General features: G+C 48.9%; 2 protein-coding genes and 1 long non-coding RNA gene across 4 annotated transcripts in view; 2 read left to right on the forward strand and 1 right to left on the reverse strand.

Annotated features, from left to right (window-relative positions):
- Nucleotides 1-4,424, forward strand: part of LOC133217347 (complement receptor type 1-like) — a 43,098-nt gene extending 38,674 nt beyond the window's left edge. The window contains exons 44-50 of the mRNA XM_061362745.1: nucleotides 416-601; nucleotides 728-821; nucleotides 1,176-1,261; nucleotides 1,489-1,680; nucleotides 2,111-2,317; nucleotides 2,689-2,712; nucleotides 2,948-4,424. Of these exons, the coding sequence (XP_061218729.1) occupies nucleotides 416-601; nucleotides 728-821; nucleotides 1,176-1,261; nucleotides 1,489-1,680; nucleotides 2,111-2,317; nucleotides 2,689-2,712; nucleotides 2,948-2,991 (833 nt within the window). The 3' untranslated portion in view covers nucleotides 2,992-4,424. The remainder of the gene's footprint in view (nucleotides 1-415; nucleotides 602-727; nucleotides 822-1,175; nucleotides 1,262-1,488; nucleotides 1,681-2,110; nucleotides 2,318-2,688; nucleotides 2,713-2,947) is intronic.
- A 2,428-nt stretch (nucleotides 4,425-6,852) lies between these two features.
- LOC133217415 (complement receptor type 1-like) lies at nucleotides 6,853-23,640 on the forward strand. Of its 2 annotated transcripts, XM_061362877.1 has the most exons (34): nucleotides 6,968-7,137; nucleotides 7,306-7,485; nucleotides 7,656-7,838; nucleotides 8,452-8,634; nucleotides 8,803-8,982; nucleotides 9,155-9,337; nucleotides 9,601-9,825; nucleotides 10,106-10,297; nucleotides 10,548-10,647; nucleotides 10,998-11,083; nucleotides 11,583-11,777; nucleotides 12,135-12,314; nucleotides 12,420-12,611; nucleotides 13,096-13,195; nucleotides 13,369-13,454; nucleotides 13,999-14,193; nucleotides 14,371-14,553; nucleotides 14,905-15,084; nucleotides 15,567-15,749; nucleotides 15,904-16,086; nucleotides 16,263-16,445; nucleotides 16,782-16,964; nucleotides 17,172-17,363; nucleotides 17,613-17,712; nucleotides 18,277-18,362; nucleotides 18,849-19,028; nucleotides 19,438-19,485; nucleotides 19,622-19,804; nucleotides 20,461-20,643; nucleotides 22,104-22,283; nucleotides 22,518-22,547; nucleotides 22,711-22,786; nucleotides 23,039-23,123; nucleotides 23,627-23,640. In XM_061362877.1, exons 1-33 carry the CDS (start codon nucleotides 7,107-7,109, stop codon nucleotides 23,118-23,120), a joined length of 4,926 nt encoding a protein of 1,641 aa, XP_061218861.1. In that variant the 5' UTR covers nucleotides 6,968-7,106; the 3' UTR covers nucleotides 23,121-23,123; nucleotides 23,627-23,640. The 2 variants fall into 2 exon arrangements, with proteins under 2 accessions (XP_061218862.1, XP_061218861.1); XM_061362878.1 differs by lacking the exon at nucleotides 23,627-23,640 and having other exon boundaries at nucleotides 6,853-7,137; nucleotides 23,039-23,267.
- On the reverse strand, nucleotides 22,387-24,066 carry LOC133217426 (uncharacterized). Its single transcript, XR_009726872.1, has 2 exons — nucleotides 23,961-24,066; nucleotides 22,387-22,925 (listed from the first exon to the last, which is right to left on the reverse strand). It is a non-coding gene; the product is annotated as an uncharacterized LOC133217426 (long non-coding RNA).
- Nucleotides 24,067-24,257: the final 191 nt, after the last annotated feature.

The raw sequence follows: 24,257 nt of genomic DNA on the forward strand, positions 1-24,257 counted from the left end.
AGAGCATGCAGGCTTGGGTCCTAAGCACTGGGAGCTGCTCTAAGGCCTTCTTTTCTCCAGGCTGAACAAAATCTCCTACAGCTGACGGACTTGTTTCACCACTATCAAACATGGTGGAGGGGGTGTTTGTCTTCCAAGCTCAGTGAATCACATTGCTGCAGGCTGGGTTGGTGGTCAGCAAAGGAGCATCTCTGAGGCAGAGCTGCTCCCCATCTGCATGTTAACTTACATCCAGTTAAGCAAACTGTGATATGTGCTGCTGCTTGCTAACAGGTTGGGTGCAAAGTGTATCCCAGACACTGAGATTTAAACAAATTAAGATGTTGTGTGCTCCAAGCATGCAGTTCACTGCTGTTGTTGCAGACCCTTTCAATACTCTTCCATAAGCAACCTTGCTTTTGTCTCCACTTGTTAGTCCACTGTGGTCCTGCTCCACGCTTCCCTTTTGCTGAGTTAACAAGTGCTGTGGCTGAGGGCTTTGTTGCTGGAACTGAGCTGAAGTATCAGTGCAAGCCAGGTTATACTGCAGCAAGTGGGAAGTCCTCTGTTGTCACTTGTCTGCGCAATGGAACTTGGTCTGCAGATGTGGACTTCTGCGTACGTGAGTATCTCTCTTCTCCTTTTGACAGTGTGTGTGATCTGCACAAGCTTAAGATGCTATTCTGAAATCTGGGTCATGCCTGTCTTGGGTTTGAAGTCATCCCCGTGCTGTTTTCTTTTTCTCTAGGACAGCAGTGTGCTCCTCCCACAATAGAGAACGGGAATGTCATTGCAGATAATTTCCTGTTTGAGACAGTGGTGACATTCACCTGTCATCCAGGGTGAGTGCATCACTGCTTAAAGGGGACCAGCTGGGGGGTCAGAAGTCAGGGAGCACAGGCAGTAATGTCCACTCTTTCCCCTCCTTGGTTTCCCAGTGCTAGTCCCCAGTAAAACCATATATTATGTCTTCAGTGAGTTGAGCATCTGGTAACAGGCGTGTGGTTGGTAAAGCCCTGAACTGCTTCGGTTCATTTCTTACTCATGCCCTTATTGAGTGGCTTTGAGATGGCGAGATCCTATTTCCTAGCTAGGACAACCTCTGGTTAAGAACTTGCCTGCATGCAGTGTTGGAGAATGGGGGAAGACTCTTTCTAAGTTGTTGTCTGGAAAGTACTGATCTTCTCTTTCTTTAGGTATAAATTAAAGAAGTCACCTTATGCCAAATGTGTGGTGTCGGGAAAAGGAGTCGACTGGGATACAAGACCTCCATACTGTGAAAGTAAGAGGGAAAAACCCTTCACAGAGCCATTAAGAGAGTAGTTGGAACTGCACTGGTGCAGCTGCCTTGATGCTGGGCTTGGGCTGCTCCTATTGGTGCTTCTTAATTTAATCCATTGTAAAATTCAGGATTTCAATAGTAATTTGTGCAGTGAGGCCCTGGGCTTAGTAGCTAGACCTCTGTTTCATATTTGGTGGAAATGTTCTTGTTCTTGCTTTTCCATGCAGTTGTTCTCTGTTTACCACCTCCTCCTATCAAGAACGGGCAGCTCAACAGTGGGAACAGAGACTTCACCTTTGGCATGGCCGTAACCTACAGCTGTAATGAGGGGTTTGCTCTTATTGGAGATGCCACAATTCACTGTACAGTGGATGAAGACCTGAAGGGACGATGGAGTGGTCCAGCCCCTGAATGCAAAGGTAAATGCTTTCTTTCTCTGCTCATTCTTTTGGCTTTGTTTCTCATCCCTCTCCTGCTCTGTACTTGCCCAATGAGCTGCCCAACATGAGAAAGTTGATTTGAGTCTAATGCGTAGTACCAAGCAAGACAGCCCAAAGTATTTTCAGTCCCTGCTTTTGGCTGTACCTCCTCCCCCATGCACCTCTTAACCTTTCCTGTTAGAAGTGCTCCAACACACTTAGAGTCACAGAATCCCAGACTGGTTTGTTTTGGAAGGGACCCTAAAGCTCATCCAGTTCCAACCTCCTGCCATGGACAGGGCCACCTTCCACTGGAGCAGCTTGCTCCAAGCCCTGTCCAACCTGGCCTTGCGCACTGCCAGGGATGGGGCAGCCATCTGCTCTTCTCCAGGCTGAACAAGCCCAACTCTTGCTGATGTTCCTCCTGCAGGACTGCTCCCCAGTGCTCTCTGTGAAGAGCCCCCCAGGATTGAGAATGGGATGCACAATGGCACGAAGGGAATGGGCTTTTCTCATGGCACCGTTGTAGCTTATAAATGCAAGGAGGGCTTCACCCTTGCTGGAGCAGCCTTTCTTCAGTGCATTGCAGGAGATAAATCCTGGGGAGACTGGAACAAGCCGGCTCCTGAATGCAGAGGTGACAATCTCTGTGTCTGTCTTGTTGCCTCTTTGTCTTCTGGTTTTGTCCTTCCTCTCTGAATCCTCAAATCACATGCATAATTCTACCAAGCAGTAAGTCTTTGGTTATTCCTGAAACAGCTTCAGTGAAAATCTAGTGCCAAAAGAACAGGGACTGTGGCACAGACTCACATATTGGAAATGTACCCTAGTAAATACATCTGGGGTTTAACAGGTGAACATCCGTGCAGATGTTTGGGGTCCCATTCTGTGTGTTGCTTGAATTGTCTTCCATGTGCATTGGCTCGGATTTGAGCCTCCTGTGTAGTTTGATGTGTTACTGTGCTGACTGCATGCTGAGTTTCACGTTTTGGTTTGCTTCCCTTTCAGGTGGAGCGAGCATGATCATTGCTGGTAAGTCATACACATTCCTGCACCCCTGTACTGTGCTCCTGCCCATCTTTATGTTGTTGTCTCTTGGGTGTTCTGTTTGGAATAGACTTAAATGCCTTCTCTTTGTCTGTTGTCATATTTATATTGTTGCTTTAAGATCACACTGTGAAAATGGGAAGTGGGGGGCAAAAGGGTACAGAGGGAAAAGAGAGTTGAATGTATAATGAAACTGAAGCTTCCTATCTGTCTCTTGTAGGAATCTTCCCCCTCCTGCTGGCAGTGCTCATTATGGACATCTAGATTAGGGAGTGGGCACAGCAGGAAGCACCTGAAGCTGTGTTGGACCTGCTCACACTGATCCCAGTGCTCCCCTTGTCCCTCCTGTGAAACTGGTCTTGAAGAAGCAGCCAACAGACCTTGAAGGACAAAGCAACTTGTGTGCCGGGCTGGGAGGCTGGGAATGCCAGTCAGGAATCAAGTGCATTATCCCTGTGTGAAGCTGCAGTGATGCCAGAGACCTTCATGCTGCAATAGAGTAGGCTCAAAGAAAGCCCTTCATTTCAGGTACTGCCACATGTGCAGTTTCTCAGCCCCATGAAGGTCACTTTGTGCCTGGTCCTGGTCAGGATTCGGGGTGTTCTGAGGTGGAGAGTGCTGCCAAGAGGATTAACAGTGAATGTCTTCACCTGAGTGATACATCCCTTAAAAAATGATTTGATACAAAGAGGATGCTTCGGTCTGTGAATACTGAAGGCATTGCAAATGTTCCTACATAAGCAGCGGTTCAAGGTGAGTCTGAACTGTTGTGAAATAGCAATCCTTATGGATCAGTAACTTAACTGGAGAGAAAACAATTTAAATGCCTTATTACAAAGAGCTAGTGTTCTCACTGTTTGCTTGAGTTAGCTTTAAACTGTGGCTGAATAGCTCTGCCATGGCACTATCTTTGTATCACGTTGAGGCTCTTCTGCAAGTACCTCACACAAACACCCTGTCTCTGCAATGGCTTCATGCTTTCCTGAAGCTTTAAGTGGGCTGAAAGCCCCATGAAGGACACAGAGAGGGGATGCTCAGGGGCAGTAGAGCTCATCCATGGGCTTGAGGTATCTGTATTGAATGTGGAACTTGCAGGTGTCTTGGCAGATGCCACCCAGCACCAGGAAACTGCTGCATGTGAATCTGTTCACTTCTCCTCACACATCACCTGCCTGGGGCAGGTGATGGGGGGATGCTGCTGAGTTTGCACTGAATCAATGCTGAGTTTGCACTGCAAAGGCTTTTTCAGGTGGTGCTGTGCACCCCAACAATGCTGGCTCAGCCCCAGGGTGCCTCAGGACTGCTGTGATGCTGTACCCCAGGTACGCACAGAGGCACAGCAAGCCAAAGCCTTAATTTACTCCAGCAGGACACAAACCCCATGGCTTGTGTGTGCTTTGTTTTCATCCTGTTTTACCTGACCTTAGTTGATCGTTGTGTTGAGAGTGGTTTGCAAACGTGGATGGAGGTGGGTGTGGAAGCTGTCCCATCCCTAACTTGAGCCAGGCTTTGGCAGTGCCATGAGGACAACTTGGATAACGGGGCCCAACTCACCTTGCCTGAACCAAAGATGTGCAAAAGTGCCCTTGATTTATTTGGTTGATGACAGCCCACTGTGTGGTGCTGCTGTCCTTGCCTGGTTTTAACTTGGCCCTGCTAAATCATCTCTTAGTAAGCTAAAGAGTTGCGTAAACTGAAATAAAGGTTTGGAGGGAATGCTGTTTATTAGGGAAACAAAACTGTGATCAGTTTAAACCTGTTAAACTTGAATCTAGCTGGAGATGCCAGGACTTTTAGCTGCTGCTAAAGCAAGACTTTGAGGTTTGGGGTTTTGTCTGGTGCAGAAGGTGAATAACCCGTCTGAGCTGCTTGTGATGCGCGGTTGGGAACAGGAAGTGTTTGAAATGTGTCTACTGCATCTTTTTTTGCTTCTGCATTTTCACCCTTGATTTCCTGTTAATTTGTTAACATCAAATGAGAGGGGGGGAAAACTCAAGTGCCTGTTTCCAGCAACACATTTGTCTTGTTCTGAATGGACCCACAAAGTTCTCCCTTCCCAGCACAGCACTGTCCTGTCCTGGCCAGCTCTCACAGAGATCCTGTTTTCAGAAGCCAGTCTTGCAGAACAAGCAGATTCCTGCTTATTTTTATCTGTCTCTTCCCATAAACTGTGTGAGTGATGACGTGAACAAAACACAATGTAAAGCCTCATAGCTTAGCTTTGGATTCTGTTTTGGCACTCTAATCCCAACACAATTGTTCCTCCTGCATATAGTCCCAAGTGGTTTTTCCAAATGATTTAATACCTGATTTGGGGATCAGCTTGAAATGATCTCCCTGTAACCACATGGAAGGAACTGTGAATGCTGTGACATAGCTTACGGGTCTCATCACCAACATTTATTGTTGAAGAGAGCTTATCTACTGTGTTTATAATTGAATTGTTCATAATTTTACTTTAGAATCTGAGTATAAATGTTGGCTATGTAAATATAGGAAGCTCCCTGTCAATAAAAAGGATAAAAAGACTGGAGTAATGTGTGTCTCGTTGCTTCATTAGGCTTAGAGAGCATCCTCTGCTGTACCAGTGGGGAGATGGAGGTTGCTGCGCCAGCTTCTGTATCAGAAAGTCCTGTCTATGGGTTTTTATTCTTCTATCCAGCAGCATGGGATGATGCTGATGAGACTAGGATGAGTCCTAGAGCAGCCAGGTCAGGCCGGGAGGATCTGGGTCCATGCCTGCAGGGTGGTGTGTGAGAGTGGGACCCAGTCCCATGCAGGCAGCAGGTGGGAATGTCCTGCTCTGTCTTTCCCATCCTGGGGCAGACAAGCTGTGCCCATTCAGCTGCAGTCACCCCCTGGGGACATGACCCAGGCTCTGTCCCACTTCCCCTACCCAAGGATGCTCCCCGCTGCAGGCACAGTGCAGCTAACAGCACCTCTGTGCTGCACCCACCCTCTGTCACAGGTGCCTGTGTGTCCCAGGGGCCCATCCTCCCTGGCCCTAAGCAGCAGCATAAGCAGCTTGTGGGACCTGCAGCCTCCCCAGCGGTGATGCCCAGAAGCCCACTGGTTCCTGTCCTGCATCCCCGGGAAGCCCCACAGCTGTGGCTCCTTCCGCATGAGGAGGGAACTGGGGTGCTCATATCTTCCTGCAGCCCCCTGAGAGCCGCAGTCTGCGCCAGGGACTGGAGCATGGTGCTTGCCTTCGCTTTCCACCTCCTGGGCATCTCTGCTCTGCTCCTGGCCACCACGCCTGGGGCTCAAGGTAAGGGGGACCGGCAGGTCTGTGCCTCTGAGGCTTTGCCCTCACTGGTTGGGTCCATCCCTGCATCATCACAGTGGTGCGCTGTGCATCCCTGCCTGCCTCTTGCATGGCTGCATGCCCCCAGGAGCACAGAGCCCTTCACTGCAGTAAGGTTGCTCCTGGATAGTCCTGCCAATGTTTTCCAGTCAGATCAGACCCAGGGGGTGTGCTTCCCAGCTCATGAGCTAGAAGCATGCAGAAAGGCCATGGAAGGCTCTCGGCCTCACCAGGTGATTCATATGAAATGCCGGACATCTGGCTTTTGTGAACAGAGCAAGCATTGGGGTTCTCTAGCAGTGCATGGAGGGGTCCTGCAGCCCCAGCAGCAGCCTCCACCACATCTCATTGCTCAGGGGTCACCAAGCTGCATGGACACCATCAACACAGCAACCAGCACAGCAGGAGCAGCTTAAGGGCTATGCAGGTAAAAGACATTTGATTTCTCTCCCTTTTCCAGGTGCCCAGTGCCCGTTCCCACACATCCAGCATGGGAGGAGAATACCCATTGCCCGGTATTTCTACAGGACGGGGGACACCGTGAGCTTCATGTGCAACACCGGGTACACCCTGCAGGGCTCGCACACCAGTGTGTGCGGAGCTGACTCCAGATGGAGCCCACCTCTGCCGCTGTGCAAAAAGGGCAAGTGTCCCAATGCAGCGGAGCCGTGGGGAAGTTCCCTCTTGTGTCCTCTCAAATGTGGTGGGAAAGCACAGCCACGATGTATCTGTTCTCCTCACTTGCCTGCTCAAACCAAAGTGCCGCAGGTTGGCTCTGGAGTGGCAGAAACAGCTCAGAGCAAAGGAGATGGGGAGGGACATGGGGATGGCAAAGAAGAATCCCAGATATTACCCAAACGTTCCCAGTAGCCCACAGAAAGGCAAAGAGCTGACCCCCAGGGCAATTTCTTTTCCCTCTCCAGAGGTGACGTGTGCTCGGCCACCGAACATCGCCAACGGGCTGCACAGTGGGCACTCCTTGGGCAGGTTTTCCCCTGGAGTGACCGTGCACTACAGCTGCCAGGATGGCTACGCTCCGGTTGGGAATGTGTCCATCAACTGCACAGAGGCTGGGATGTGGAGCTGGCCCCTGCCCCGCTGTGAAGGTGGGTGGAGGATGCACTGTGAGCTGTGGGGCTGGAGGAAAGGATGCTGGATGTTCTGGCTGTAGGAACAGTGCAGGCTTGCAGTAGTGATGAGAAGGGAGCGGGCTGTGCATGCAGGATCTGGCCCATGCATTGAGGTTTGAAGGTTGCTGTCCATGTTCCCCCCAGCAATCGGCTGTGAGATGCCCGAGGTGCAGAACGGGAAGGTCTATGAGCTGCAGAGCACCTACAGAGCTGGGGAGTCGCTGCATTTTGACTGTGATGCTGGTTACGCTGCAGAGAACAGCTACGAGGCTCAGTGCCAGCCCGGGGGCACCTGGGACCCTCCGGTGCTCCGCTGCGAGAGGGGTGAGTGTGGGTGCCTGCTGGTGGCCCTGGCTGTAGATGCTCCTTGCGGGCAGGAGCAGCGTGTGCAGGCAGAGCCATTCCTGCTATGGGCTTTAACCCATCACCGCAGCAACTCCCTTCCCTTGCACGCTGCTCTCTCACTGAGTTAAGGCTTTGTCTCCCTGTTGCAGTCCGGCCGTGCCCCGTGCCTCCAGAGATCCCCAATGGAAGTCACAATGGCCAAGGCAAATCCCTTTTTACCATGGGAATGTTTGTAACATACACGTGTGATCCCAGCTACTACCTGGTTGGAAACGCCATTGTGTTCTGCAAAGCATCAGGGAACTGGAGCCAGCCCGGCCCTCGCTGTGAAGGTGGGTTTGTGATCTGTCCCCCTCGGCAAGAAGCTTAGAGCGTGGCTCTGAGCACAGGGCAGACCCTGACCATTGCCCCTGAGACCTTCAGTGGGGGATTAAATCCCCCATTAATGAAGTATGAGGTTTAATTATATGTAAAGAACACGCTTACATCCATGAATCCCAAGCTCGGTATCTCTGTGGCTGCACGTGCTGCACCCCTCATGCTGGGGGTGGCTGGTGGGGAATCCTCAGTGTATGTCCAAGAACTGGCACATCGCTTAATGTGAGACCAAGTACAAAAGGGTTTCTAGGCCAGCACCCTCCTCCCGGTGCTCCAGCTGCAGCACCCCCAGGCAGAGCCAATAATGATGCTGGCGACCAGGCACGCGCATGGGATGTGACACAGCCTCTGGGGGAGATGAGATGGATGTTTATGAGCCCATTCAACACTCCTTCTCCAGATAAACCAGAGGAGAGACAGGGTACCCACAAGTGGTCTGTCAGACAGACCTGGGCTGTGAGCCCTCTGCCCTTCCCCACGCCTGGCGTGCAGGAGGTTTGAGTTGTGCTGTTTCTCTGGTGTCACCTCTGCCAGACAACTCTCATGGGCTTTCCCCTCCCTCTCCAGAGGTGACGTGTCCTCGGCCACCGAACATCGCCAACGGGCTGCACAGTGGGCACTCCTTGGGCAGGTTTTCCCCTGGAGTGACCGTGCACTACAGCTGCCAGGATGGCTACGCTCCGGTCGGGAATGTGTCCATCAGCTGCACAGAGGCTGGGATGTGGACCTGGCCCCTGCCCCGCTGTGAAGGTGGGTGGAGGATGCACTGTGAGGTGTGGGGCTGGAAGAAAGGATGCTGGATGTTCTGGCTGTAGGAACAGTGCAGGCTTGCAGCAGTGATGAGAAGGGAGCGGGCTGTGCATGCAGGATCTGGCCCATGCATTGAGGTTTGAAGGTTGCTGTCCATGTTCCCCCCAGCAATCGGCTGTGAGATGCCCGAGGTGCAGAACGGGAAGGTCTATGAGCTGCAGAGCACCTACAGAGCTGGGGAGTCGCTGCATTTTGACTGCGATGCTGGTTACGCTGCAGAGAACAGCTACGAGGCTCAGTGCCAGCCCGGGGGCACCTGGGATCCTCCGGTGCTCCGCTGCGAGAGGGGTGAGTGTGGGTGCCTGCTGGTGGCCCTGGCTGTAGATGCTCCTTGCAGGCAGGAGCAGCGTGTGCAGGCAGAGCCATTCCTGCTATGGGCTTTAACCCATCACCGCAGTGACTCCCTTCCCTTGCACGCTGCTCTCTCACTGAGTTAAGGCTTTCTGTCTCCCTGTTGCAGTCCGGCCTTGCCCCGTGCCTCCAGAGATCCCAAATGGAAGTCACAATGGCCAAGGCAAATCCCTTTTTACCATGGGAATGTCTGTAACATACACGTGTGATCCCAGCTACTACCTGGTTGGAAACGCCATTGTGTTCTGCAAAGCATCAGGGAACTGGAGCCAGCCCGGCCCTCGCTGTGAAGGTGGGTTTATGGTCTGTCTCCTCAGATGGGGGGACAGCAGACCCTGAGCATTGCAACTGGTTTCTCAGAGAAGGTTAATCCCATAGAAAGTGGTGCATGGTATAAACTGATTTCCAGCCCTTCTATTGCTGAGGTGGGGTGGGGAGGGGAGGTTTATAGAGGTGACATTGATTTTGTCATTGCAATATTAACAGCCTGGGGGTTCTTTCTTTCTTTTGTTCCAACTCATGCTGCACATCACTTCTGCACATCACCACCTGTAGCTACTGTCTGTGTACATCCCTATATACGAAACGGGAGGCGAGTGGATGGTCAAGGACTTCTCTCCGCACCTGGGCAAGCGGTGACATTTCAGTGTCTCGATGGTTACAGCCTGCAAGGCAGTGCTAAAGTCATCTGCCAGGAGGATGGAAGCTGGCACCCTCCTGTTCCCACGTGTGGTAGACTTTACCATGACCAGGGGCTCTCAAAGAGGCCTGGACTTTCAGGTATGTTGTGACACAGCTGCCTCAGGGTACACTGCTATTTTATATCCCCTAAACCTCTTGAGAAAGGGTGGTTAAACCTGGGAGGGGAAGATTTATCTATATCCTGATGAGAAGAACCTGATCCCCTTGAATCCTTTGGGAAATTGTTGTGTTTGTTTAGTAATGGCTATATTAATCCAAATAATCCATTCTGCAAGGCAAACGAAAGAGCTTTCCTCAGAACAGTGTTCTTTCTGTGCTTGTCCTGCATCATTCTCATGTCTGTTTTCTTTCCCAATAGGTGGCTGTGGGCCTCCTACAAGGTTACACTTTGCTGAGCTAAAGGAGGAGCATAAAAATGAGATTGATTTTTCTGTGGGGAAGACTGTGCAATACACTTGTCACCCTGGATATGCAAAACACCCAGGAATGTCACCTACTATTACATGCCTTGAGACCGGCGTGTGGTCAGAAGCACTAGAGTTCTGTAAAAGTGAATAGCTCCTTGATTTGGTGTCCGTTGTTCAAGAAGGAATAGGTGCTAGGTTCTGTCCATGCTGCATAAACCTTCCTGTTGTTCTGGTCTTCCAAGAGTATGTGACTAGTAAAGCCATGTAACTTCATGCTATTCGAAACCCGTTTTGGGGTAACTAAATGTGAATGGGTTACTGGAGTAAGAGTTGCATCTGCTGCTCCATAGTACAGACACACAGAAGCCTACAATGAGGTTTTTTCTTCCCCAGGGAAAAAATGCACCCACCCTGGTGAGCCTGTGAATGGGAAAATCAGTTTCCTGAGAGATCTCCTGTTTGGGTCAACCGTGCGCTACAGCTGTGAAAAAGGGTAAGTCCTGGTTTTGGCTACTGCTTAAAACAGCACGAAGAGAGGTACGTCTCCCTCTTTTCCTCCTATTCATTCACCCCCAATAAATGGATTCTATTAGAAGCCGCTATATCGAGTCCTGTACCTATAAACCACATAAGGTGTTCACTATCTTATGTATACATGAAGACAGGCTGAGAGAGCTGGGCTTGTTCAGCCTGGAGAAGGCTCCTGGGAGACCTTGTAACTGTCTGCCAGTGCCTAAAGGGGGCTGACAAGGCTGGAGAGGGGCTTTGGACAAGGTGATTGCGAGGAGGGAGGAACTCAAACTGCAATGACTTGGGCTGAACGTTTAATCCTTTGAACACCAGGCACAGGTTAATTGGACAAGCCAGCAGACGATGTGAGATTTCTGGTGGACGTGTTGCATGGAGCGGTGACGTTCCTGTTTGTCAGCGTGAGTAGCTTTCAGTTCCAGGGGTTTGCATGGATTCAGTTTGTATTCTCCAGCAGAGACTGACAAATCTTCCCAGTCAAAGCTTTCACGGGGATTTTCTACGCTCTGTGGGCATGAAAAACATCAGAATGTTTTGAAGTTGTAAGAAAATGTTCTGGGAACAGGTACAAGATCTCAAGGCTGAATGGATTGCAGAAAGCTGGAGCGTTTTCAGCAGTACAAGAGGGGAATAGAAAGTATTTGTTTTTCTTTTATTTCTTAAACAGTACAAAAGATAAAGCATGTAGGTGCTTCCTCCAGAGAGGTTTATCTTGCTGGACTGCTTTCTAAGTGTCATAGAAATTGCTGGCCAGGGAGATGGAATCCAGTTGCCTCCAAGGCCTCCCCTGGAAGGTCACTTTATTGCAGTTACTCCATCTCTAGGCCAAGTGTTTATGCCCCACAGACTGAGGGATTTCAAGTACTTTGAATTCAGAAGCCTTGTTCTGCCCCTCTGCAGGTATCCCTTGTGAGCCGCCTCCAGACATTCCCAATGGGAAGCACACAGGCAAGCTGCTGGATGAATTCCTCTTTGGCACTGCTGTAACATACACATGCAACCCTGGATATCCGCTCCATGGAGAGCCCTCCATCTACTGCACTACCTTGGATGGGGAGAACGGCGTGTGGAGCGGGCCCCCGCCGTCGTGCGGAGGTAGGGTTGAGTGTGCACATGGAGGTACTCGGGTGGAATCCTTCTGTCCCTACTGCTTCATATTCAGAAAGACAAGGGCACCCCCAGACAACTGCAGTACGTGCCTGCCAGGGCAGGAGCTTCAAGGGCTGCTTTGCAGCTGAGGCCAGGCAGAGGAGGGGAGGCTGATGGAGCACCCCACTGCCTCCAGCATCACAGTTCAGCTTAGGTCACACCTCAGTGTTCAGCATCACTCAAGGTGGGCAGTACCTACATCATCTATGGGGAAACTGTTTTCAGGCTTGTGTCTTAAAAGGGATTGTAACCCTCAGAGGCTTTGCAGCCACACACTGCATAAATGCCCATGTTGAAGACCAGAGGCAAGATGTCCTGTCCCATGGGTCCTGAATGGGAGAATAGTGTCTCCTAGGACTGTCTACACACACAAGTACACTTTTGCCTTTGAGTGGGAGCCAGGCTATGTTATATGTGGCCACAAAGTGGTACAATGCCAACTAAATAGCACCTGGGAGCCACCCGTGCCAGTCTGCGAGCAGGGCAAGTGTTCCAACAGTGCTATGAACATTAACCTGACCCCCACTTCTCCCAGCTCTGCTTTTTCTTAACTCCTCTAACAATAAGCTGGCTTATCTTTCTTGGTAGCTGGCTGCAATGCACCAACCAGGCTGCCATTTGCTGAGCTGAAGGAGCGGCACAGAAACCAGACCATCTTTCCCGTGGGGAGGACGGTGGAATACGTGTGCCGGCCTGGGTACACCCAGCACGTCGGGATGTCACCAGCCATCACATGCCTCGAGAACAGGACGTGGTCTGTGGCACTGGAGTTCTGTAAAAGTATGTCCTGGAAGGGTTGAAAAACCTGAAGTGTTGGATTTTCATCTTTTCCTAGCTTTCCAGGTTTCTTTATGCAGCCTGCTCTCTCTGTTAGTCATTCTTGTGACTACTTTACTATCCCAAACTCATGCCTTCTAAAGCAATTCCATCTGAAGGAAAGACTATTACAGTGATCAATCCTGCACAGCTGTGTGGTTGGGATAACGGTTTAATTTGACTCAATATCCCACTCTTGTTCTGCAGGACACATTTCTAATTCTTTACTACGGGAGTGATGAAGCACTGGGACAGGGTGCACAGAGAAGCTGTGGCTGCCCCATCCCTGGCAGTGTTCAAGGCCAGGTTGGACACAGGGGCTTGGAGCAAGCTGCTCCAGTGGAAGGGGTCCCTGCCCAGGGGGTGGAACTGGATCAGCTTTAACGTCCCTTCCAACCCAAACCAGTCTGGGATTCTATGACTAATGGTGGCTGGCATTCCTTCCTAGGAAAACAATGTGCTAACCCAAGGGATCCAGAGAATGGCCAAGTTATTGTCCTGACAGACCTCCTCTTGGGATCCAAAGTCAATTACACTTGTGACAAAGGGTGAGTTTTGAGACTGGTGGAATCCATCTGCCAAGCGAGAGTGAAGCAGATTTTCAGCTCCACATGGAGGAACCTCATTCCCAAGCCAGAAGTCTTGGCTTCCACTTAAAAGGGTTGTAAAGAAAGTTCAAGTCTCTTAATGTAAATTAACAGACCCTTCTGTGTGACTCCAGGTACAAGTTGGTTGGAGGCTCTCAGAGAACATGCAAGGTCTCTGGCACACGTGTCTTGTGGAGTGGAGATGCTCCTGTCTGCCAGCGTAAGTAGGCCACAACAAAAGGTCCTTGGAGACGCTTTGCACGTGGCACATCTTTCAAGAGCAAGATTTCATTGCAAAATATTTCTCCACTCACTGTATGTGTAAATTCTTTCATTTTTCTTTCTATTTTATTCTGGTTGCCTCTGAAAATACTTCCAAAAGTTTCCTATTTATCCTGGTCCAAACTGGTAAAACTGTTAATTAAACTCCATGTTACTGGGTAAGTATTTCTTAGTGGTCATGTGTAGGAACTGTGTGGCCAGTCTCTCTCTGCAAGTGTCCCCAGTGGATATGGAAAGGGAGGTAAAAACTGTCCCACCACCTCCAGACACAGGCGGTAAGGGGGTGACTTATGTGAGGGCAAAGGTTTTCTTTTCCACGTGTGATTTCTTTTTCCATGCAGGGTTTGCCTCTGGATAATCTGGATCAATGTATCCAGAGAGCCTCACCACTGACACGGGTTCATCCCCATCAGCTCCCTTCCTGGGAAGTGTGTGTGTCCTGCAAATGAGGTGTTGAAATTCACCTTGTTATGTGCCTCCAGATATCGCTTGCGGCCCACCTCCGAACATCTCCCATGGGACACACAGCGGGCACTCCAGGGACACCTTCTCCTATGCAGACGTGGTCACCTACACCTGTGACCCCGGCCACGCTCTGGCTGGAGAGCCCTCCATCATCTGCAGCACAGCAGACGGGGAGCGCGGCGTGTGGAGCGGGCCACCGCCACACTGTGGAGGTAGGGCTCTGGGTGTGCGGGGTCTGACCGCACCGGCGGGGTTTGGTGTGAGCTAACATGGCAGCTGTTCAAAGGAATTAATGGAATTCACTGTCCTCCTCCTTTTGGATTTTGAAGGTTGGCTTTTTAATTTTCATGCCCTGTGCACGTTTCTTACCCATTTTGCCTCTTTTGCAGAGGTGAAGTGTCCTTCCCCTCCAAGCATCGCCAATGGGCAGCACAGCAGCCAGCCCGCGGACACCCACCTTCCAGGCTCGGCTGTGAACTACACCTGCAGGGATGGCTACTCCCTCATTGGGAATGCCTCCATTAGCTGTACTGCCGCGGGAACGTGGAGCCGGCCCCTGCCTCGATGTGAAGGTGTGTTAGTGTTGGCTTCTTTTATTAGATCTTAGGCAGAAGCTCTTCTCTGTGAGGGTGCTGAGGCGCTGGCACAGGGTGCCCAGAGAAGCTGTGGCTGCCCCATCCCTGGCAGTGCTCACGGCCAGGTTGGACACAGGGGCTTGGATTTCCCTTTCTGTCCCCCAGTTAGGACAGACCCTCAGGAGCAGCTGAATAATGGTATTTTGTGTAAGAATAAGAGTCAGTAATGTTGGCATGCCATGACAGTGATGGCAAGGTTCAGCAGCACATACTGCCCCTGGTCGGTGTCCCTCCACACCCAGGATGGGCTTCATGTCCCGAGCAGTGCCTTGTGCTGTTCATTTCCAGCAACCGGCTGCGGAAGACCGGAGATCAAGAATGGAAGATCAGCTGGGCTGGAGACCATGTACAAACTCATGGATACTGTTGTCTTCGAATGTGATTTTGGTTATGCCTTGAAGGGCTCTCAAGAGTCTCAGTGCCAGTTTGGGGGCAAGTGGGACCCTCCTGTCCCCACCTGTGAAAAGAGTAAGTATAAATGAGGTGATGGGTATTGAAGACATATAGATATGGCACTTAAGAACATGGTTTAGTGGTGGACTTGACAGTGCCAGGTTAATGGTTGGAATTGATTATGTTAAAGGTCTTTTCCCACCTAAATGATTCTATGATTCAGGCCCTTGTTATGTAGGGCTTTCATCTATTTAAGTGAATCCACAAAGAGAGTTAGCCAGGCTGCTGTCTGATCTAGGTCACAACCATAGAAAGGCCAGAGAAAGCTGTTGGGGCCACAGATGACAACTAACCATTCTAAGTGCCCAAATAGTGAGAAATTATCATTCTTGATGTGAATAAGCTTGAAAGGGTGGAAGGTTAGGGAGGGTAGGATGGAAACATAAGTCAGTGACAGACCAACCTAGTTGGGAAAAGTTAATGGGAAAGAAACTAAAAGGCTGCCTTACCCTACAATGGGTGCTTGTGGTACCAGCTCTTTTCCCCCCTCCCTGTAGTGCTACAGTGTCCTTCCCCTCCAAATATCAAAAATGGCCATCAGGACAGCAAGGATGTGAAGGTGTTTGTCCCAGGAGTATCTGTGAAGTACTACTGTGACACAGGGTACGTCCTCACTGGGAAAACAACAGTTTCTTGTTTGATGTCTGGAACCTGGAGCATCCCTTACCCACGGTGTGAAGGTGAGCTGTAAATCCTGTTACCCCCAATGAAAAGGGAAACAGACCATCACGGTTGCATGGCTTCCTTGAATGTTGACATTGCACAAGCGAAGAAGGAACCCTCAGTGTTGGCAGCCCCTTCCCCAGCCCATGCTCTGCTGCTTTGCACTTCTAGTGATCACCTGCACAAGCCCCAGCATCCAGGATGGAGAAGTGGCTGAAGGACGGAGCACTGCCTACCACCCTGGGGCCAACGTCACCTTCCAGTGTCACCCGGGCTATGTGCTGCGGGGCAGCCGTGCAGCCAAGTGCCAGCCCGATGGCCGCTGGGTGCCTGCTGTCCCTACCTGCAAGCCAGGCGAGTCCACCACGTGGGGGTTTAGAAGAAGGATGCTTAGGGCCATTGTGCTGGATGAGGCATTGCTCTCTGCCTCACCCACAAAACATAAGATGTGACAGTCTTTTGTTGTATTACCTGTGCTCCTCCAAGTGTCAAGAGAACTAAAATGCTGTTCTCTGCTCCTGCCCTGTTAGTGCTGCCTTGTCCTCCACCTCCCACCATTGCCCACGCCACGCACAGTGCAGAGCTCGAGGCAAACTTCACCGCTGGCATGTCCGTGAGCTACAGCTGCCAGCCCGGCTTCTCCCTCCTCGGAGACCCCTCTGTCCTGTGCACAGCCTCAGGGAACTGGAGCCTCCCATACCCCCGCTGCACAGGTAGGGCTGGCTGCTGCTGCAGCATCCTGTGCATTCAGGGCTGGCTCAGGATCCATCCCCTACCCTGCTGAGTACCCACCCTGTGCCCAGCTGAGCATCCATGCCCTGCCCTGCTGAGCATCCACCCCATGCCTGGCTGATCCTGGAGCTGGCAAACCCTTCGAACTACAGAGCTGGCATGGGAAGGGTTAGAACTGCACATCCAGCAACACCCTCAGGCTTAAGTGTGCTTCCAATACATGTAGGAGATGGGCTCTCTTTATCTTTGTTCGCATCCCTCCTGCCTGTCATCCTGTCCATCCCCTTTGTTAATTTTGTTTTGCCCTCTTTCTTCAGTGCTGCAATGTCCTTCACCTCCAAATATTGACAATGGAAATCACAGCAGCCAGGGCTTGGAAGTTTTCACTGCTGGGATGGTTGTAAATTACAGCTGTGACCCTGGCTACAGTCTCCTGGGAGAGGCATCGATTCACTGCACTGACTCAGGAAACTGGAGTCTTCCTCTTCCTCAGTGTGCAGGTACACCCCAAGATGGGAGTTAGCGATAGTCTGGGAATTTCCATCATTGAAAGCCTGTAGGATTCGTCCTTACCCTTGAATTCGTCAGTCCTTCCCCTTTGTTTTGCCTGTAAACATTTATCTATAGATGTATATACTCACTGTACATTTTCATACCATTTACCTAGTTGCTATCCCTATTTCTCCCTGTGTTTTCTTTCCTGACAGATGGCTGTGGCCCACCTCCAAACTTAACCTTTGCTGAGCTCACTGAGGATTACAGGAACCTGACGGAGTTCCCTGTTGGAGACACTGTGCGATACCGCTGCCCCCCGGGATACATGAAACACCCCGGAGTATCCCCAACTCTGACATGCCTCCAAAACTCCACGTGGTCTGAAGCGCTAGAGTTCTGTAAAAGTGAATAGCTCAATGTTTGGTGTTGGTTCTTGACAACTGTCTCCAATGCATTTACGGGTTTCTTACAGCAGTTCTTTAAAGAATGGTTCCTACATGGCTTTACTAGTCACATAGTTTGGGCAGCTCTTGGCCTTTTCAAAATCATGTCTTCACTGGTGTCTGAATATGGACAGATCCTTAAGGTACCTTCTCATAGTGCCTTACAAAGCTGCAAGGGAGGAGTTTAAACTCAGCCTTGTTCTTTCCCAGGGAAGCAATGTAAATCCCCAGGAACACCAAAGAATGGCAGAGTTGTTGTTCTGACCGATCTCCTTTTTGGGTCAACCGTGAGCTACACATGTAAAGAAGGGTGAGTCCTACACTGCCTTTGCTGACTGTTTCTGAGCTTGGTGTTGAGCATCTTACAGTGAAGTGTCTGAACCCACTTCTGCGTAGCCGTTCTCCCACAGCAAGGCAGAATCTGTATTTTGGTTCCAGTTATGCCATTTACTTTGGTTCCAGTTGCCTGCTCAGACAAGGGAGAAGTGTCTCTTGTTTTCCCCTGCTTGTGCTCAACAGCTTCCTTTGCAAAGCTCAAGTTGCAGTCTGCTTCTCGGATGGCCACCCAGTAAGAGCTGAGAGTGCTGCAAGGAGGCTCCAGCGGTTTGGCAGTCACTTGGGTCTGTGTCCTGACTTAGCACCTGACCAACCTAACCCAGAGTAGTTTGGGATCATTGCTGTTCCTCTTGGATCTAGGAAAAAAGAACTTGGTTCCTTCATATCCATGTGTCAAACCAACGGATACCACCTTGATGACCAGCCAGAATTCAGGAGGCTGCAGAAAGAAACCTCTGGGGGTAGTATCAGACAGGGAGTGCAAATTATGAGCTGGACTATTTGGGATCAACTGGCATTTCCTTCTCTGCAACTCCAGGTACCGACTGGTTGGACAGTCTCAGAGGCGATGTGTGGGTTTTGGACAAGATGTCGCATGGAGTGGTGGTCTTCCCATTTGTCAAAGTAGGTCACCCCTAGTCCCTGCAGGACTGATCACTGTAATTAGTCTTTCCTTCAGATGGAATTGCTTTAGAAGTCATGAGCTTGGAACAGAAAAGTAGTCATGAGAATTGACTAACAGTACTTATGGATTTCTACACCATTTAATGTATTTATTTGAATTATACTATTTATAGGCACAAAACTATGTTTATATATACAATAATGTAGATTTAGAGGGTAGATTTAGGTGAGATCTAAGTTGGAACTGGATGAGCTTCAAGGCCCCTTCCTATGTAAACCAGTCTGGGATTCTATGATAATGTGGTAACCACAGGGTACCTAAAGGTACTAAAAAGCCCTCAGTTCTTGAAATGATTGTTCTGTGAGTCTCCAAGTACTACCCATAAAACTCCTCTGAGCAGTGGCACGTGAAGGATGGACTTTATATATGCATCAGTTACAGCATACCCATGGCTTCCTCTTTGAGATAACCCATTTATTTTTCAGAGGTGGTATGTCCAGCCCCAAAGATCCAGAATGGGAAAGTATCTGTTCTGAAGTCTCACTACCTATACAAAGACACTGTTGGCTTTAAGTGCCATAAAGGTTTCACCTTGCGAGGCAATCACACAGTGCAGTGCCAAGCTGATAAAACATGGGATCCACCAGTACCAGTCTGTGAGCAGGGTAAGTACCTGCACCCTGACCCACCAGCACTGCAGATTCTTCCCCACTGCTCCTACCCACTCATTGAAGCCAACATTGACTTTATTTTTCCTGTTTGCTCCAACTACTTTAAGGAGAAACCAGAAACTGTTCCTTTTATTTATGCCTCTCTTACACAGGAGATGAGCCAGGTGTTTGGTAATGCTGTAAGTATAAACATGATATGCTCTTTTCTCAGCCTGCTTGTTGCAATCCATAACCTACCTCTTTATTTCCTGAAAGTGTGACATTTGGTAGCTTCATGGCAGGACACTATCAGACAGGAGTGCAATTTTCGCTGTAAGGGCAGGATGATGGAAAATTAAGGTCAATTTCTCCACTGTGTTTGCTCAACCAAATGTGTATTTTAAACTCTTAATGCTGCATCTAGATGGAGTGGCAGAACACTATCGTCATCCTCACACCACCACAAAGCCAGGTAGGTATATCACAAGGAAAAGCAAGATTTACTACAACTCCTTCTCCCAACCTGTCCTGCTTTTTTGCAGGGAAGAGGAGTACATTACCACCGTTTTTACAACTGAACATCACATTCTCATCCTCTCCTCTTTCAGAAGTGAAGTGTCAGCCTCCTCCAAGCATTGTCAACGGGGAACACAGTGGACATTTCTTAGACACTTTTCATGTAGGAGCACTTGTACGCTATCGCTGCAAACGGGGCTTCTCCCTCATTGGGAATAAATCTGTTCGTTGTGCAACATCTGGAGTCTGGAGCCATCCCCCTCCTCGGTGTGAAGGTGTGTTTATGTTCTTTTCACTGGATCTTCTCAATGCATGTAGTGCTGTTTGTCTAAGGACTTGCTGAAACAAGACCAGAGTCCCTCCATAGGCCTGTTGACACCACAGATGCTCAAAAGTTTCCTCTCTTGCCCCGTGAGCTCTGTTTTGATCTGCACGTCTCTCTTCTTAGCACAGTCCTGCTCCAAGCCTGCAGATATTGCCCATGGGTCTCTCAGTGGCCCAGCAAGAGCATTATCCACTCCTGGAACGTCTGTAAGCTACATCTGCGAGGCTGGCTTCTCTCTCATTGGGTCAGCCTCCATGTACTGCACACAGTCTGGAGCCTGGAGCCATCATCCTCCGCTCTGTCAAGGTGGATTTTGTCGTAGGGAGCTAAGAAGAAAGAAAATTTAACATGACTTGCCTTAGGGAAAGATCTGTACAAGGACTAAATAAGAGTCCCTTACTACTGAATGTGTGATAAGAACAAGATCAAGTTTGTAACCATTTCTAAAGCCTAATGGAGTTATAGGGTTACCAAATCAGTTGTTGAGCCTAGGTGAAGAAATTAAATGGGATCAAGGCTGCAAAGGTTATGGTGCCTTAGCTACCCTCTGGCAGACCATAAGGGTCTTTATGTCAACATGTTGCTTCTCTCCCCCTGACTTTCCAGTTGTGAAGTGTCTCCGTCCTCCAAACATCACCAATGGGAAGCTCAAAGGCAACATCTCTAACACTTTTTCCTATGGAGCGTCTGTATCCTACAGCTGCAATCCTGGTTATTCACTCGTTGGGAATGCTTTCATCAACTGCACGGTGAAAGGAACCTGGAGCCAGCTTCCTCCTCAGTGCAAAGGTGTGCTTGTGCTTAATTAGCTTATGGTGGCAGAACGAGATCTGGCCTGAGGAGACATGTAGCCATGCGGATACATGCATTCACACTAAATCATTTGCATTAAATCTTCAGAGAGCTACACAGGCCAAAATCAGAGCAGCAAAACCTGCAGCTAACACTGAATTCCATCCCCTTATTTTGCGTGGGAACCACTTTTATATCATAGCTAGGCAGTGTTTATCTGTTAATTATGAATTTAACTACTCTTTGTTATCCCTGGGAAGAGTACAGCGTTGTAAAGAAGCAGGATGGGAACCTCATGCTAACGGAGTATGATAGAGGCAATTCTGAAAGGCAGCTTTAATTCTTTCATGTTTTTCTCTCTCTGTTCTTGGTACTGCAAATAAGTCATGTACCAACTGTCCTCAAAGCTTTTTTTAGTAGAAGAGTAGACTTTTCCCCTCCCTTTCCTTTCCTTTTTGTGTTGCTCACTCCCCAGTTATCAAAGCAGAGGAAGTGATTGTTATATCACACAAGCTCTCTGATGGACCGTTTGCAGCTTGCACATGACCCTGACTACTCCCTTCTCGGAAAAAGCCTCCCTGTGCCTTCTCTGTAGCTCACTGTGAAGGTCAGTCACCAGGCAAACCTGACTAAAGGCAACCTCATGAGTGTGGGTGTTCCTGTACAGAACCCTGGGCATTCACTGGAATAAATTCATTACCCACACAGGGCACTTCCTTGGTGGAGCTGCTTGGATAACAATGAGAGGAAATAACATACCACACACTTACGTAAAATAAGTCAGAGGCTCTTTAAAGGAAGCACTCACAGAAAAATTCCCCCTCATGGGTTTGAAGTCTCTTTAGAAACTGTTACGTGTGTTAGCAAAAATAAATATTAAAGAAAGGACATAAAAGAAAGGGTAAAGTTACGTGGTGATGTTAACCCTTTGGTCTCCACTGAGAACCATCTCCTCCAGAATTCTTGGGCTTGGGCTGTCAAGGGTAATTTCATGGAAATCAGTGGTATATGTAGGTTAGATGGCTGGACTAAGTAATAAAGTAATTATTGATAATATATCTGGTGGCATCTTTGAAGGGCAAGGGACTTCTACTGACTAGAAGTGGGTTATAGGCAGTTGGTTCTTAAGTTCCCACAGAATTCTTCTCTATTAAACCTTTCTTCTCCCAGTGTTTTGGTAGCCCAGTATCAGAAAAATCTCTTTCTCTGACACGCTTCTCCCGAGGTACCCCTGCTACACAGGATTTTCTGCCGTATCAGCGTGAAGTAGTTGATCTGCCCAAGCATTCACGTGCAGGAGTGAACATACTTCTGCAGCCACAGAGAAAGGAGTTACCCTGTGGAATGAGAATGAAATCCTGGTTACAGTCAGAGAGAATTCACTAACAACATCCTAAATAACCCACACTTGTATTTCTTGTATTTTATGTTCCCTTTTTTGTTACTTCTAATTGCAGAGATCAGATGTGTATTCCCAGAAGTTCAAGGTGTTAAGAAAGCCATTCAAGGAAACACTTATCGCTCTGGGACTAACATCACTCTTGAATGTGATGATGGTTACACCTTGGAAGGCATCAGTCAGATTCAGTGCCAAGAAGACTTCAGCTGGGACCCTCCTATACCCGCCTGTAAACTGAGTGAGTGACATGTGAATGAAGCAAAGACCAAGTAGAAACGCATAGATAAATTTTAAACGTGTAAATGGATTTCTGTATTTTAAAAAAAGAGGGTACAATAGTGTGGTTTTTAAGAAATTCTCTATTGTAGGCCTTAGAAGTAAAACATTTATTGATAAAGTGATCAAACACTGATGAGAAGCACCATATTTTGTTAGAATACTTTGCTGATTTTATTTCTTCTCTTCCCTTCAGCATCACACAAGTCTGGTTCCGTAGGTGTAGGTAAGCAGCTCAGAAACATTTCTGTGGCCAGGTCTTAGCTTTATGCAGTGGTTTTGGCAGCACCATCTCCTTCTGCTTGCTTTAAAGATATGCCTTGTTATAGCTTTTGTTCTGATATACTTTAAAACACACAGTGAGCATAATACATGCTCTTCTCTTTCAGGAGTCGTAGCTGCAGGAGTCCTGCTTCTCCTAGGGGCAGGCGTTGTCTGGAAAATTATTTCCAAGCAGAAGGAAGGGTAAGGCAGTCTCCTGGATGCTCATTTGTTGCTAAGTCCCAAGTTGTATATGCCTTATACTCTCCAAGTATTTACCTGAGTGTGCCAGGGGCTTTTGTATCTTCACCTCCTCCTTGCGAACTGTACAAGGCACAGCAACCTGGAATCAATGGTGTGGTTATGTGGTTTTATTTCATTAGAGGAAACCAACCCGAGTGTTCTTTTACAAACCACTGCAGTTCACTGTTTTCTGTTGGTGTTTTTTCCACTTAGCTACTATGATACATATGAAAACCACAGTTACCAAACCCCTCTGAATGAGATAACTGAACCAAAGTGTTCGTGTCTTCAATAGAAGGTATGGATTTCTATTCCTCAACAGAAAATGTCAGTTATAGCAGGAACTTGAGTTGTTCCAATATAGTCCTTGAAGGTGAAAACCATCTTCTTTCAATGATATGGTAAGATGCTTTCTTTTGCTGAATAAAAAGAGACTGTTTTAAATGGAAAAACATCCTGTTTTTCTTTCTGAAACCACCCTCAATGTGTTTGTTTGCTTTTCCACCACCTGAACAGATGGTGTTCACAGGTCAGACTTTCATTTACTCTTTATGCTGAATTTATTGCAGATAGTGATGAATTTTCACTGTTAGGAGCACTCTGACCATAACCAGCTTTGACTACCAAGTGGCGTCAGAACACATCCACTCTTGCACTGTATTGTTTTAAGGCTGCTTTCAATAATCCCTCCTTTGAAACAATGCATTTCCCAGAACTTCCCTCCTCCCTCCCTGAGTTATGACACAATCTCTATGCCAGGAAAAGCCTAATTTTAACTCCACAATGTCATCTTTTCCCTAGGCTGGGCACCCGTGGGCACGGGACTGGCTCTCCATACAGAGAGCGGCTGCAGGTTGCATGGAAGCATTGCTTACTTTGAAAACGGAATTCTGCTGCCAAAAAAGGCACTTTACTATAGAAAGAGCATTAATGCTCCTGCTGCTGCAAGGATCTACCCAAGTGCAGGTTCCCTGTGGCACAGGGGCTATTTCCAAGGGAGTTCTCTACACTGCTGCCAGCCGACGAAGAACATTTCCTTTCTCTATATGCAAACCCTGTGATAAACAAGATCCGCGAAAGCATTCCTGCGTGGAAACCAAGAGTTTAACCACAGCTTAACAGCGACTGTATTCACACGTGCAGCATCACCAGGCGCTGCTCTGTCTGCATCCTTTAGGAGCGCTTATTAGCAGCGTTCCTCTATGAATGCTTTACCTAATAAAAGCTGAGCATGGGACAACTTGCTTTAGAGTTTTAAGTGTTTTTATTATTATCACGCTGCTCTGCACGCCTCGCAGCGTGCTTCTCAGAGGCGCTGCCCTGCACAGGGCCGTTAATGACCCTTTGCTGGTGGTGGAGCTGCCCCCGCTAACCGCGCTTTGCTTTTCCCCTTCACCGCAGGACGCGGGCCCTTGCTTAGGAAAGGGCGCGG

Source organism: Neopsephotus bourkii, unplaced genomic scaffold (genome assembly GCF_033783945.1).
Source record: "Neopsephotus bourkii isolate Nb327-2 ecotype Australia unplaced genomic scaffold, CSIRO-AGI_Nbou_v1 NB_1139, whole genome shotgun sequence".
NCBI lineage: Eukaryota > Metazoa > Chordata > Aves > Psittaciformes > Psittacidae > Neopsephotus > Neopsephotus bourkii.

Bases quoted from the DNA above. Each gene is read 5' to 3' on its own strand.
- LOC133217415 (XM_061362878.1), top strand. From the start codon at position 6,858: ATGGCAAAGAAGAATCCCAGATATTACCCAAACGTTCCCAGTAGCCCA. The intron at 12,315-12,419 runs GCAAGTGTTCCA...CTTTCTTGGTAG, and splicing joins CGTGCCAGTCTGCGAGCAGG to CTGGCTGCAATGCACCAACC. The intron at 22,284-22,517 runs GTGAGTGACATG...TCTTCCCTTCAG, and splicing joins TATACCCGCCTGTAAACTGA to CATCACACAAGTCTGGTTCC.